This window comes from Delphinapterus leucas, chromosome 14, assembly GCF_059928025.1.
Source record: "Delphinapterus leucas isolate spDelLeu-1000000601 "Yukka" chromosome 14, BTC_Dleu_Yukka2, whole genome shotgun sequence".
NCBI classification, from domain to species: domain Eukaryota; kingdom Metazoa; phylum Chordata; class Mammalia; order Artiodactyla; family Monodontidae; genus Delphinapterus; species Delphinapterus leucas.
Window position 1 is genome coordinate 2,109,897 of NC_143142.1, and position 12,798 is coordinate 2,122,694.

General features: G+C 57.6%; 1 protein-coding gene across 3 annotated transcripts in view; it reads left to right on the top strand.

The window, feature by feature from the left end:
* RIMBP2 (RIMS binding protein 2) overlaps positions 1-12,798 on the top strand; it is a 114,211-nt gene that overhangs the window by 71,274 nt on the left and 30,139 nt on the right. For all 3 annotated transcript variants that reach the window (XM_089894336.1, XM_089894338.1, XM_089894337.1), the window contains 5 exons: positions 662-771; positions 3,141-3,950; positions 7,292-7,443; positions 8,422-8,883; positions 10,758-10,901. In XM_089894336.1, coding sequence (XP_089750462.1) covers positions 662-771; positions 3,141-3,950; positions 7,292-7,443; positions 8,422-8,883; positions 10,758-10,901 — 1,678 coding nt within the window. The remainder of the gene's footprint in view (positions 1-661; positions 772-3,140; positions 3,951-7,291; positions 7,444-8,421; positions 8,884-10,757; positions 10,902-12,798) is intronic.

Genomic DNA, 12,798 nt, shown 5'->3' on the forward strand with positions numbered 1-12,798 from the left:
TAGTGGGGAGGGGAAGATAAAATGTGCATCCATTTTTAGAACATTTTGGCTGTACATACCCAAGACCTCTAAAATGTGCAGGTCTTTGGCCAAACAAATATACTACCTAGGGACTTATCTTTAGGAAGGAATATCAATGCCCAACATAGGAAATTGGTTAAATAAAGCATGTTAATCTCTTCAGTGGAGTATTATACAGCCATCAAAAAGGATATGATGGAATATTTCATGAGGGGAAAGATAATCATGTCATATTGCAAAGTGTAAAAAGTAAGCAGGTGACTAAAGAGTATAAGTCGTGTGATTCTACCTGTGATCGATAATATATATTGAACGATTATAGGATTAATTACTTCTTTATTTGCTTGCTGATTTGGAAATTTATTTAAAAATATAATTTGGAGTCATTTAGATGTCATCTGATACAAAGGACTCAGTGTACGGCTTGCTTCCAGAACTACCGTTTAGCATGAAATCTGTGTGAGTTGAGCTACCGATAGCCTGAGTTTTCAGTGCATTGACAATCCACGAGCACCGAACCATCGTGTGGGTCTAAAATGTCCTGGCGACAGCAGGGAGGAGGCCCCGAGCTCTGCAAGGGACGGGCTGGGGCCGGTCTCCATCCAGAGCATTACTGAATGGGTTTTCTCTCTCTCTCTAGTTACAACCCCTTCGACGGGCCAAATGAGAACCCAGAGGCTGAGCTGCCCCTCACGGCGGGGAAGTACCTCTACGTCTATGGAGACATGGACGAGGATGGCTTCTATGAAGGTCAGTGAGAGCGTGGCGGGCAGGGGGCGCACACAGGCCAGGCCAGGGCCGGGCCGCCCATCACTCCCGGCCGCCCCAGCCTCTGCTCTGACCCTCCCGCCCTCGGGAGTTACGAGGTGTTTGTTCCCCTTTTGTCTGATTCAGTGGGGTTTCCTATTTTTAACCCCAAGCAGCCCTCTGACACGGGGTGGATACCTTCTCATGTTCACGTCCACAGAGCTTCCCAGGAGCTCCTGCAGACACGTGGGGCTGACAGATGAGGGTCTCTCCTCCCCGCCTCTCTTACAGCCCAGCACCTCCTCCGAGGCAGGGCCGGGGACCCTTTCAGGGGACCCCGTCTGGTTCACAGCGATCCCACTGACCTTCAGCCTCTGTTGTTAGCCTAGGGTGGTCCAGCCCCGTGTCCTGCCTGACCACTTCCTGCACCTTGGGCAGTGTGAGATCAGGAAACGGGAATTCCTCTGCCCAAAACTCATAACCTTGGTCACTTTTGTAGCTAGAGGATGAACACGGGACATCCCCAGGAGCTTCATAAATCCAGATTCCTCGGTTGCCTAAACTCTCCCATTGCCCTAACAGAAGGGTCTCGGTTTCCTCCAGTCCTTCTGAGCAGAAAAAAATTGTTTCTTGCTAAACTAGCAAGTTTCTCTTGCGTGACCACCTGGAGTTTCCCTGGAGCTGATGGCCACACTCTTGACTCCTGTCCTAGGGTTGATGGGCCCCGAGATCAGGTGGCCTCCGCTGAGGTCAGTGAGCGGCAGCCCAGCCTGGGCTGTTTTTCTGAAGGTGCCAAAGCCTGGGGTCATTGAAATTCTTGGCTTCCATTAGTTACCGGAAAAACAGTGGCACAGCTGTGGGTAGGCCTCCCGAGAAATTTCACCACAACTGGTGGCAAAGCTGCTTGAACTCTTAACACAAATCCACATTGCCGTCACCGATGTGCGCACCAGGGGAGAACTGTGTGTCCAAGGCGGCTGCCAGGTAACCCTCGTTGGAATTCTCTAGAGTATTTGTGCCAGGCACCGTGCCCACATAGACTTTCCAGAGGCCGGATGAAAGGCAGGCGGCAGAGTTCAGCATTCCGTTGTCCACGTGACAGTGGCAAGCTCACCTCCCCTCTCTATGCAGATGGTCGCGGTGGCCACCTTAAGGGGCGGCTGTGGCGATAAATGAGGAAGCAGACGTGGGGTCTGAGGATGCGGCCTGGGACATAGGACTTGCTGTCACTCCCATCCTCCTCCTTCTCGGCGTTCCCTGTGTCAAATGACACTGTGTTTTCTGAGCATCCTCGAGGCAAAGACTGACATCTCAAGACCTGCCCCCTAGGTGGGGACAGGAGCAGAAACAGAGATCCTCATTGATCCTGGGAGACTCGGGACTGACTCAGTGGTCAGCATCCCTCTCGCCCGGGCCCGTCGCACGTCCCTTGACGTGTGCGTGTGTCTACTGGGAACAGACCCCATCCTTCGTTCCACGCTGCCCAGCCTCCCGGGTCCCCGGACCCCCAGTCAAGCCCTTTCTGCGACGCGCCAGGGGAAACAGCCCTTTCCCGCTGGCGTCGCGAGATCACCCAAACTGTGTCATCTCTGAAGCTCCTCCGAACGCTTCTCAGTTTTCCACGGCTCTGCTCTCAGCAGGCTTCTGAGCCCCACGAATAAAGAGAACGCAAAGAAATTAGACCATTTCATGAAATAAAAAATGGTCCCCGCTGTGACTGCCCGCAGCCACGAGAGCTAGTTTGGTGGCATTTTTTGGGCCACTCAGCCTCCAGGTGATTCTGGGACCAAATTGATCGTCTCTCACCAAACGGACACATGTCGGGAATTTCGCCAAGACAGACACATTGCTCGGCAAGGGGGGGGGGGGGAGGAAATTCACCTTTTAATTCCTGTTTGTGCGATCACCTAATCAAAAATCAGAGTAAGGTGTGTAATTTTCTTAGCCTCCAAACCCATGCAGTTTGCATGTTGTTTGTCCTTCTGACAGACTCTTACTGAGCACCTACTCTGTACCAGGCGTCCCTGTAGGTCTAGCAGGGAACAGAGTTCCCCGTCCTCCCAGAGCTTCGTCCCTGTTGGAAGGGGGGCGTTGACACACATAGGCGGGTGGCTGGCCGCGGTGTGCTGGGCGCTATGGGGGAAGCCAGCCTCACTGGTGGGGTGGCAGATGGCAGGTTGGGGGGTGCTGACGCAGGGGCGGGGGTCCCGAAGAGGTGATGCTGGAGCGATTCCTGTAAAGGGCTGAGGAATCCACTGTGACCCTGCTGCTTTCCGTACAGCAGTCCCCTTGCGGGGAGGCGCAGACTCCACTGCAGGCCCTTGGGCCCCCATGGGACAGTTGGGCAGTAACCCTGTCCTCGTACCCCACAGGCGAGCTACTGGACGGGCAGAGGGGCCTGGTGCCCTCCAACTTCGTGGATTTTGTCCAGGACGAGTCTCGACTGGCAGGCACTCTGGGGAAAGACCAGGATCAGAACTTCATCAACCATGCCGGCGTCGGCTCGGAGGGGGAGCGCATCCTGGACCTCCACTCCCCGACGCACACGGACTCCGGCCCCTCCGACCACGGGGCGGGGACGCTGGACACGAACATCGATGACATCGGAGAAGACATCGTGCCTTACCCTCGGAAAATCACCCTCATCAAACAACTTGCCAAAAGTGTCATTGTGGGCTGGGAGCCCCCGGCGGTGCCCCCGGGCTGGGGGACTGTGGGCACCTACAATGTGCTGGTGGACGCAGAGACGCGCCTGAGCCTGGCGCTGGGTGGCAGGACCAAGGCCCTGGTGGAGAAGCTGAACATGGCAGCCTGCACCTACCGCATCTCCGTGCAGTGCGTCACCAGCCGGGGCAGCTCGGACGAGCTGCGCTGCACGCTGCTGGTGGGCAAGGACGTGGTGGTGGCACCGTCCCACCTGCGTGTGGACAACATCACGCAGGTCTCCGCCCAGCTCTCCTGGATGCCCACCAACAGCAACTACAGCCATGTCATCTTCCTCAACGAGCAGGAGCTGGACGTCGTCCGGGCCGCCAGCTACAAGTACCAGTTCTGCAACCTCAGGCCCAATGCGGCTTACAAGGTGAAGGTCCTGGCCAAGCCCCACCAGGTGCCCTGGCAACTGCCCCTGGAGCAGAGGGAGAGGAAGGAGGCCTTTGTGGAGTTCTCCACGCTGCCGGCAGGTGAGCTGTCCTCCCGGGGTGGGGGGTCGGGGAGGAGGTAGTCCCCAAGGGAGGGGACACCGGGATGTCACCCTGTGCAAGGGGAGGGGCGGGGGGAGCGGAAGGGGAGCCGCTGCCGACAGCCGGCGCCGTCCCGGAGCATCCTTCGATCAGCCGGGGACCACGGAATACACCCACGCACGCCTGTGCGTGTGAGAGAGAGGGAAAGAGAAAACTTGGATTCTGTTCAGGGGCCGTGTTGTTGGAAATATTTAACGCTTGCGTCTGTAAGAGGCTCGTCCTACAGAAGACCGGAGGAAACGAGAGCACCCTGGGCAATTGGAGGGTTCCGTCTTCCCCGTGTCACCCACTCCTGGACGTGCGCTCACAGAGAGGAACCATGGAGGGGGTGCCCACAGCGCTCTCAAAATTGTTCTCTCTTCTCATGTCTCCTTTTGATATACACACATGTACGCATATATATCTCACACATACGGGTGAATCTGCGAAGACATGAAGTTCCATTGTGGATGCTATCTTGGGTTCCAGGCACCCGTCTGCTTCCTTCCCTGCACTCCCAGCTGTAACAGGAGGAGGAATGCACCCCTCTCCCATCCGCCCCCCCACTCTCTCCCAGGAAACTGTAAAGAGATGGGTTGAGATGGACATCCTCCGAATCATCTACGGGGCAGCCGCCACTGCCGTCTCCATGAGGTTCCGTCATGCTGATCTCGCCTGGGGCTCACGTACAGGGCAGCCCTTCTGAGTAAGGCAGCTGTGCGCAGGATGGGAGCCCGAACACCTGGGGAAGAGCAGCCTTCCTGGAGCAAAGAAGGTTGTGTCTGCAAAGATATGTGAGGGCATATTTTGATACCTCGAGGGCTTATTTTAGTCCTGTGATGTTCACAGAATTCCCTGAAAATGCCTGTCACTCTCCTCGGATTTGTCTTCTGTGATTAATTAATCCAGCTCTGCCCAACCTCATTTGTCAGCAAGTTGACAAACAGTTCAGTGGTTCTCCAGGATCATTTCTACTAACTGCAGAAAGCCTTCCATCTCCATCTAATTGGATTTGCTTTTTATTCCATGGTGCTCTCCAGTCTTTTTGAACTCCATCATCAACTAGAGTCTGACCTACAAAGCAGCGAGGTCAGGGGCAGGCGGGACAGACATTACTTCGAGGAGGAAGCAGGTCTGAGTAGGAACTGATTTATGAAGGGTCGGTTCATTCATCTCGTAAGGTGATGCTGGGTTTCCTGCCTGCCTATCGGGATGTCAAATCGTGGCTATTGGGCGAGTGAGGACTTGAGCTTTTCATTGGTTCCTGCCGTGAAGTCTTGTGGTCAGTGCTGGGGGGGTGAAGAAACCAGAGACACCAAACCCAGAGACCCCAGGGCCTCCGAGGAGAGGCAAGAGCACGTACGTTGGGACCGCCGGGAGAGTCTTCGTGGAGAAGCTCACGTTGAGATGGAGAGGGACCAGGAGAAGACGCTGAGCCCAGGGCCTGTTCCCATAGGTTCACGCCCAATTCCTGGCTGTCTTAGTCAGCTCCGGCTGATGTAACGAAATGCCGTAAACTGAGCGGCCTATGAACAACACGCATTTATTTCTCACAGTCCTGGAGGCTGGAAGTCCAAGATAAGGCGTGGGCAGACTCAGTGTCTGGCGAGGCCCACTTCCTGGCTCCTAGACGGTGAAGACACTGTGTCCTCACCTGGAGGATGGGGTGAGGGAGCTCTCTGGGGCCTTGTTGATAAGGGCACGAATCCCGCTCATGGGGGCTCCCCCCTCATGACCTGATCACCTCCCACAGGCCCCTCCTCCAAGCACCATCACCTTGGGGGTTAGGAGTACAAGATACGAATTTGGGGGGGACGTGCAGTCCACAGCGGACTAGTGCCTTTGCCTGTCCGGGCAGAGGAGAATTTGGACTGTGGAAATGTCACAAGTGAGAGGCATGGGGAGGGCAGCCCCTGAACCTCGTTCAGCGTGAGCTCGTCGTCGGGCACGTGGCTGGACCAGGTGTCCCCACGTGATGGACGTCAGTGTGACCCCCCTCACCTCTCAGCCACTGGAGGGATGGGCTGGAGCTGGCAGATCACAGCTACACAAGTCTTCCCCACCCACAAAACCCCGGCCCTCCGCTGTCATTGCTCTCGTGGTAGAAGTGAGCACCCAGCAGACTCCCAAGCCAGTTTCAGTTCTTGACCTTCGCCCTTAAGAATAATGACCCATCTGTCATGTTTGAATGGACCGTCCAGGTAGAATTTAACTTCTGAAGCCGGTTGTAGGGAAGTTCAGAAGCCCCATATTGCAGTGTGTTGAGGGTGGCTTGCATCAGCCCTACTCAGGAGCTGCACTGAGCTGCAGGCCCGCGCTTCCAACACACAATAGCCGAGCAGCTGCCCTCGAACCTTACCTTCCTCATTTGCAAAACAAGGATGCGCTGAATTCACAGGACTGTTGTGCGGATCAAGTGATGTAAAGAGTCCAAAGTGAGTAGCAGAATGAGCTGCGCGTAGAAAACCCTCAGCAAACAGCCACTGCCCCCCACACAGAAATCCACGGGCCGGAGCCGCATCTTGGAGGATGAAGCTCATACCTTCCTCCGGAAAGTTACACGTTCCTTTCCAAATAGAACGCTAGTTATGGGGGTTTTGCACCAGACAGACCCGGGGGAAAAGGAGCTGCCTGTGGGTTACAGGGCAGACAGGCGGTCCTGCTGTCCCCAAGAGCCACCTGGAAGGACCAGCGACATGACCCTGGCCTCCTTGTTGGTTGAAGTAGCTGCTCAAGACTTCCATGGTGAGCGCGATTCAAACGGGTTCGGGGGCAAAGGAAGCGGCCCAGCTGGTCAGCCGGGCAGTGTGTGTGCAGAGCCAGTGTCCAGGGCCGGGTGGCTTCATCAGAACCGTCTCTCTCCAGCTTCTGGTTCCGTCCTGTCCCGCAAGGCGGTGAGACGGGGGATGTGCGGTCCAGCTCACTGCCCCCAAGTCTGATGAAGAGAGAGACGGAGGGACAGAGGGAAGGCGGAGGGAGGAGGGGCGCGGAAGAGGATGGAGAGGCGGCAGGGATTTCTTTCCTCTGCCAAACGCTGGGTCCTCGTGGCCGGCTGGCCTGGCCCGGGTCACGGGCTCCCCTGGGGACGGGGCACCCGTGAGCGGGGTTCCAGGAGGGCACCGCGCGTGTCCGGTAGCTGCCACCTCCTCACCCTCCTGCCCTGCTTTCACGCTTCATATTCTGCCCGCGACCCCTGGAGGCTTTGACAGAAGATCTCGTTTCCGGGCGCCCCCAGCCGGGCGTGGTAGCAGCTCTTCTGCCAGAGGGCCGCGTCCTGAAAGCTCCTCTGCTCTGTCCCCCAGGTCCTCCCGCCCCTCCCCAGGACATTGCCGTCCAGGCCGCGGCCACCCCAGCCACTGTCCAGGTCTCCTGGAAGCCGCCCGTGCTGACGGCCACGGGGCTGTCCAATGGAGCCAACGTCACCGGCTACGGCGTGTATGCCAAAGGGCAGAGGGTGAGTCCTTGCGGCGGCGGTGCTCGCCCCAGAGACCCCAGCACTGTCCGCTCAGTGACGCGCGACTCTCCCTCTCTCCTCAGCCCCCAAGACCCACCAGCAGCTACTTAAGCACCCCCTGCGCCGCCATCCCGGGCTCGGCTGCGGGACACGGAGAATTCCATCCTTTTTGCGCCGTCCTCCTTCCCAGAGTGCTCTCTGCTCTCCTCCCGCAGTGACTACCTGTCCTGCCCCGGACCTTTCTTGTTCTCCCCTGGGTACCAAAAATTCACATCTTTCGAGCCCCACGATATCAGGGCCCACTCAGTAGATTCCACCAAACCGATTCTTGGCGAGACGGTGGTCCAAATGCCCCGGAAACGCTGCAGGGAAGTGTTAATGCCCGCTGTAGGGGAGCCCGCACTCTCAAGCCCCAGCAGGTCCGGGCACAGGAAGCAGACACGGCTGCCCTTGGGAGGCGGGGCTGGAGCAAGCTTCTGCCTGCCCTCCACTCCCCACCGTGTTCCCCGCAGCCCCAGGGCCAGGGCTGCTGCATCAGACGCGGGGCGGTGTCCCAGCTCGCCCCGTGAGAGCGGCCGCTGCACGGCCCTCTCTCCTCCCCGCTCCCCGCAGAAGCCCAGCAGGCAGGGCCCGGAGGGGCCGCAGCCACGTGTCCACCACGGCCGGAAGCCCGTTTTGGCCTCTGCCGGCACCTCCCTGGGGCCACGCTTTGGCAGTAACACGCCCGGCGTTCTGATTGCTCTACGGCCCCCGCGTCTGCTCCCGGATTGGCTGTGGACGCGGAAGAAGAGGGTGTGCTCAGCGGTGCCCGCAGGCCTCCACCGGCGGGCGGGAGGCGGGGCTGCCGCCTAGTGAGGTTTCCGGGCCGGGCGGTGTGGTTTGAGCTGGATGTAGGCGGGGCCCAGAGCCCTGGCTGCTGGAGAGGCGCCCGGGCGACCCCTGACCCCTGACCCCTGACCCCGCTCTCTCTGCGCGCAGGTGGCTGAGATCATCTCTCCCACGGCGGACAGCACGGCCGTGGAGCTGGTGCGGCTGCGGAGCCTCGAAGCCAAGGGTGTGACCGTGCGGACCCTCTCCGCCCAGGGCGAGTCCGTAGACTCTGCCGCCGCTGCCATCCCCCCCGACCTCCTGGTGCCTCCTGCCCCCCACCTGAGAACTGCTCCCACACCGAAGCCATTAGCAAGTGCCGGAGCCCCCGATACCAAAGATGAACACCTGGGTCCGCACGCCGCGGCGCACGAGGCCTGGGAGCTCGGCCGGGCGCCTGCTCCGGCCCACGGGCACCTGCTGGAGCCGCCCGGCCTGCAGGGCTCGGGCCCGGGGCGGCGGTCGCCCTCGCCCAGCCGCATCCTTCCGCAGCCGCAGGGCGCCCCGGTCTCCACCTCCGTCGCCAAGGCCATGGCCCGGGAAGCCGCGCAGAGGGTGGCTGAGAGCAGCAGGGTAAGGCTGGGCGTTTCCTCGCCGGTACCGCTGCCCGTGCCCTGCGGTCCGTCCCTGCTGCCCAGCGGGGATGGGACCTTCCATCGGCACCCCGAGTCGGCGGGGAGACGCGCCCCGAACACTCAGCACCCAGAGTGGGGGCCTTGACGTGAGGAGAAGGATGCCGTGTTCATCCGCCAGTTTTCCCCTAGGGCTGCATTCCAGGGCATTCCAGGCCTGAGCCTGTCGGAATCAACGTGTGTTTCCATTGCGTAGATACAGACCCAGATAACCAGAGGAAAGGGTTATCCGCCAGCCTGGCTTAGCAGACGAGCTAACAACCCGCTAACCAGGCACTGGTCTGTGTCCAGGGATCTGAGAGGTGCCTCCTGGGAGTGGGCTTGGGGCACATCTTCCTAAACGAGGGTCACCTCCTGGCTGGCTCACTTCAGACTCCTAGCTGTGTGTGTGTGTGTTTGCGTGTGTGGGTATGTGCCTGTGTGTGTGTGTATACACACGGATAGACATATGTACGTACGTGTGTGTACATACATACATGCACGCACACATTTATATACACGTATGTATACATAGATACCTACACATAGAAATGCATGCACGTAAATATATTTGCATGCCTATCGCTAGAAATCGCCTGGGCCGTGGGGATGAGTACTCGCATGACCGTGTGGCCACGGCCCAGAGGAAACGTGCAATGAGCCGAGACATTGTAAGAAGCAGCCGTGAGGTGATGCCGGAGAGGACGGTGTGGACCTGGGCTAGGCCGCGGGCCCCTCCCTGCCTGGGCCAAAGCCCCGTCTTTCTCCCTTGGGCGCGTTTGTCTACCAGGGCGCCCAGCTTGTCCGCTGCAAGCCCGAGGTTAGGGCCCTGGCAGAGGGGACAGTGGTGGTCGGTGGTCTTCTCACCTCTGCCCAGTCAGCCCACGGGGGTCTCTCCAGGACGGCAGCCCCTGGCAGTGCCTTCTCTGAGATGCAGGTGGAGACATCCATGCCGATGCCGGGAGACCCTCACTTCCTGGGCATCCCAGGGTCTGGGCCAGGCCCCCTCCGGGCTGGAGGCTGGGTCAGGAACTTGAGGAGAGGCCAGACCCCTAGAGGTCAGAGCTGAGGTAGGCGGGCCACGGCCAGGCAACAGGGAGGGGTAAGAGGTACCGTGACAGCACTTCAGTGCCTGTTGAGAAACTGGAAATCCAGGCTTTTTGTGGAATCTCCCGATTTGTTAATAGTTACACAGCAGTTTGTACCCTTGACTAAAGGAAATGCCTCAGAATGTGGACATTTATTACGGGCACCCTGGCACTCCGCCCTGATGTCCCGCAAAGCAGAAGCCCAGGTGCTTTGGTGTAGGAAGGGGCTGGGGGGGGGAGCTCTGCACCCCACTCCCCGCCTTCTCGGGTAGCAGCCACGCATCCCACCACCCTGAGCTCCCAGACAGGACCCCCGAGAGCGGGCTGGAGCCAGAGGCTGGGCCCAGGAATGCCTGGGACAGCCGCCACCTCCCCACCTCCCCCCGGCCTGCCTTCCCTTTTCAGAAGGTGTGGAGAGAAAGCAAACCTCTGAGCTTCCATACTCAAGAAAAGGTTAACTGATCACATTAACAGCCGGGCCAGGGTGGCAAACAGAGGGAGAGGAGCCTTTCCTCAGCACCCACGCATTACGTCCTGCAAAGGCAGGAGCTAGTTGTGGTGGGCATGGGAGGGGCGGCGGGCACCCAGGGCAGCATCAGAAAACGCCCGCCAGCCTGTGCGGGTCACTCACCCCAAGTCCCTTCACACAGTGGCTCCGAGGAGGCAGAGGAAAGGATGGAGCCCTGTGGGGCCTGGCCCCCAGGGCCAGGCGGCCTCTGCCCTGACACCTCCCCTCTTCTCTTCCAAGCTAGAGAAAAGGAGCGTCTTCCTGGACAGGAGCAGTGGGCAGTACGCAAACTCGGACGAGGAAGACAGCTACGAGTCCCCCGACGCCAAGAGGAGGGGCGCGTCGGTGGACGAGTTTCTGAAAGGCTCGGAGCTAGGCAAGCCGGTGAGTGCAGCTCCTGGGTGCACGGCCCCAAGTCCCGGGTGACAACAGTCACAGTCCATTGGAAAGTTTAGATTGCACAGTGCCTGCGCATTTGTGACCTCACTGGGGGACAGTTTCAAAAGTCGGAATGTGAGGTTTTTGCCCTCCCTGACTGCCCTGTGTGAGTATCCGTTCATGGGCTGATTTTGTGTTTCAGGTGAGTCTCCAGGTAACCGCCTGGTCTCAGTTTAGGCAAAACCTACCGTTCGTTTCTTTACTTTCGTTCGTCAGGCAGATGTGTGATGAGCGTCTGCTAAGTGCTAAGCATCATGGGAGATTCAGAAATTAAACGGTCAGCATCCCACCCTTGGAGGGACAAAAATGTCAGGGCTTCTTGTCCCAGACCGGGCTCACAAGTGACAAATCCATCCAATGTGGGTTTGGTCTCCAATTTCCGATTATGTCCTTTAATGGTGTCAAGACCTAAGTCTGGGCAACAGGAAGAGTGGGGCCTGGAGAGTCCTGAGATCTTGAGATGTCAGAGCTTGAAGACCCCTCAGATGTCAGATCCTCCAGCCCCCTCAACACACAGCTCTGCAGCAAGGCAGTGTCACAACCTAGCCAGGAAGAGGCCTTGGAATCTCACAGACTTGGACTCATTTCCTGGCTCTGTCACTGCTAGTAGGAGGCAAGTGACTCAGCTTCTCCAACCATCAGGTTCTTTATCTAAAAGATTAAAGTAATTCTGTCTGCATTCATTTAAACACAAGAAATAGAATGCCCAACTAATAGTGACTAAGATAACAAAGACATTTCATTCTCCCACATCGCAGGAAGTCTCAGGTAGGAGGCTGCAAGGTTGATTCAGCTGCTCAGTGGTGTCCTGGCTCTAGGTTCTGAATCTTCCATTCTTTTAGCCTTTCTCTCATGGTTACAAAGTGGCTGCCATTGCTCCAGTCATCACACTTTCATATGACAGCACCCCAAGAAGGAAGGAATGAAGGGAGGAAGGGAGGGAGGGAGGGAAGGGAAAAAGGAGGGGGGCTTTCTTCTCAGGCACATCTCTTTTAACTGGTAGAAAAATCTTTTCCAGAAGCTCCATCAAGACTCCCCGTGACATCTCACTGGGCAGAAGAGAGGAATAGGAGTCCTATGAATGGCTTATCCATGATGTATTTGGCAAACAGCAGACACCTCCTTCCATCCCATGGGTTTATTACTAACTCATCATTGGGTTTGAATCCAGTGAGATTGTGTTCTCGAGGAGAGTTCCTTCCCATTTGCCTTGGGGAGACCTGTTTCAAACCAACCTGATCTTTGTTTATTCATTTAAAATCAGTTCACTTTTACGTCCTCTCTGCAGTGCCTGATTGAAAGAATTAGGGCTGGAGCAGCTCAAATGCTGACACACAGACTTCTCAGGCTCAGAGCATCTGGGCCACTTCTCTGAGGGCTCGGCTGGGTCGGGACCCCCAGCCTGGGCACTCACGCTGCCCTCCCATCAGCGGGCCAGGAACTTAGTGCCACTCAGGTGCTGACACGTCTTTATCTAGAGGAGTGATTGAAACTGGGGTATTTTTAATAAACGTCTCGAGATGCTATTAAAGGCACTTGTGTGGTCGCCCACCAGGAGAATAAAGAAATTGCTCTTAATGGACGCCATCCAGCAGAAACAAAATAGCTTTATGCATGTTTGGGGCTCATAAATCTGAGCTCGTAGGGTGTGCAGTTTGAGTTGCTGCAAATACTCGAGACGCTGAATAATGGGGCGCTTGCTTTGAGGGTGGGAACGGGACCGCTGAATTGGACCAGCCCCCAAATCCCCAGACCCCATCAGGGCTGCTGGTGGTTCAGTTTACATGTTAGCAAGCTACTTTTCCTGGCTTTTCTGTTGGCCCTTCTCCGCCGTCCCCAGACT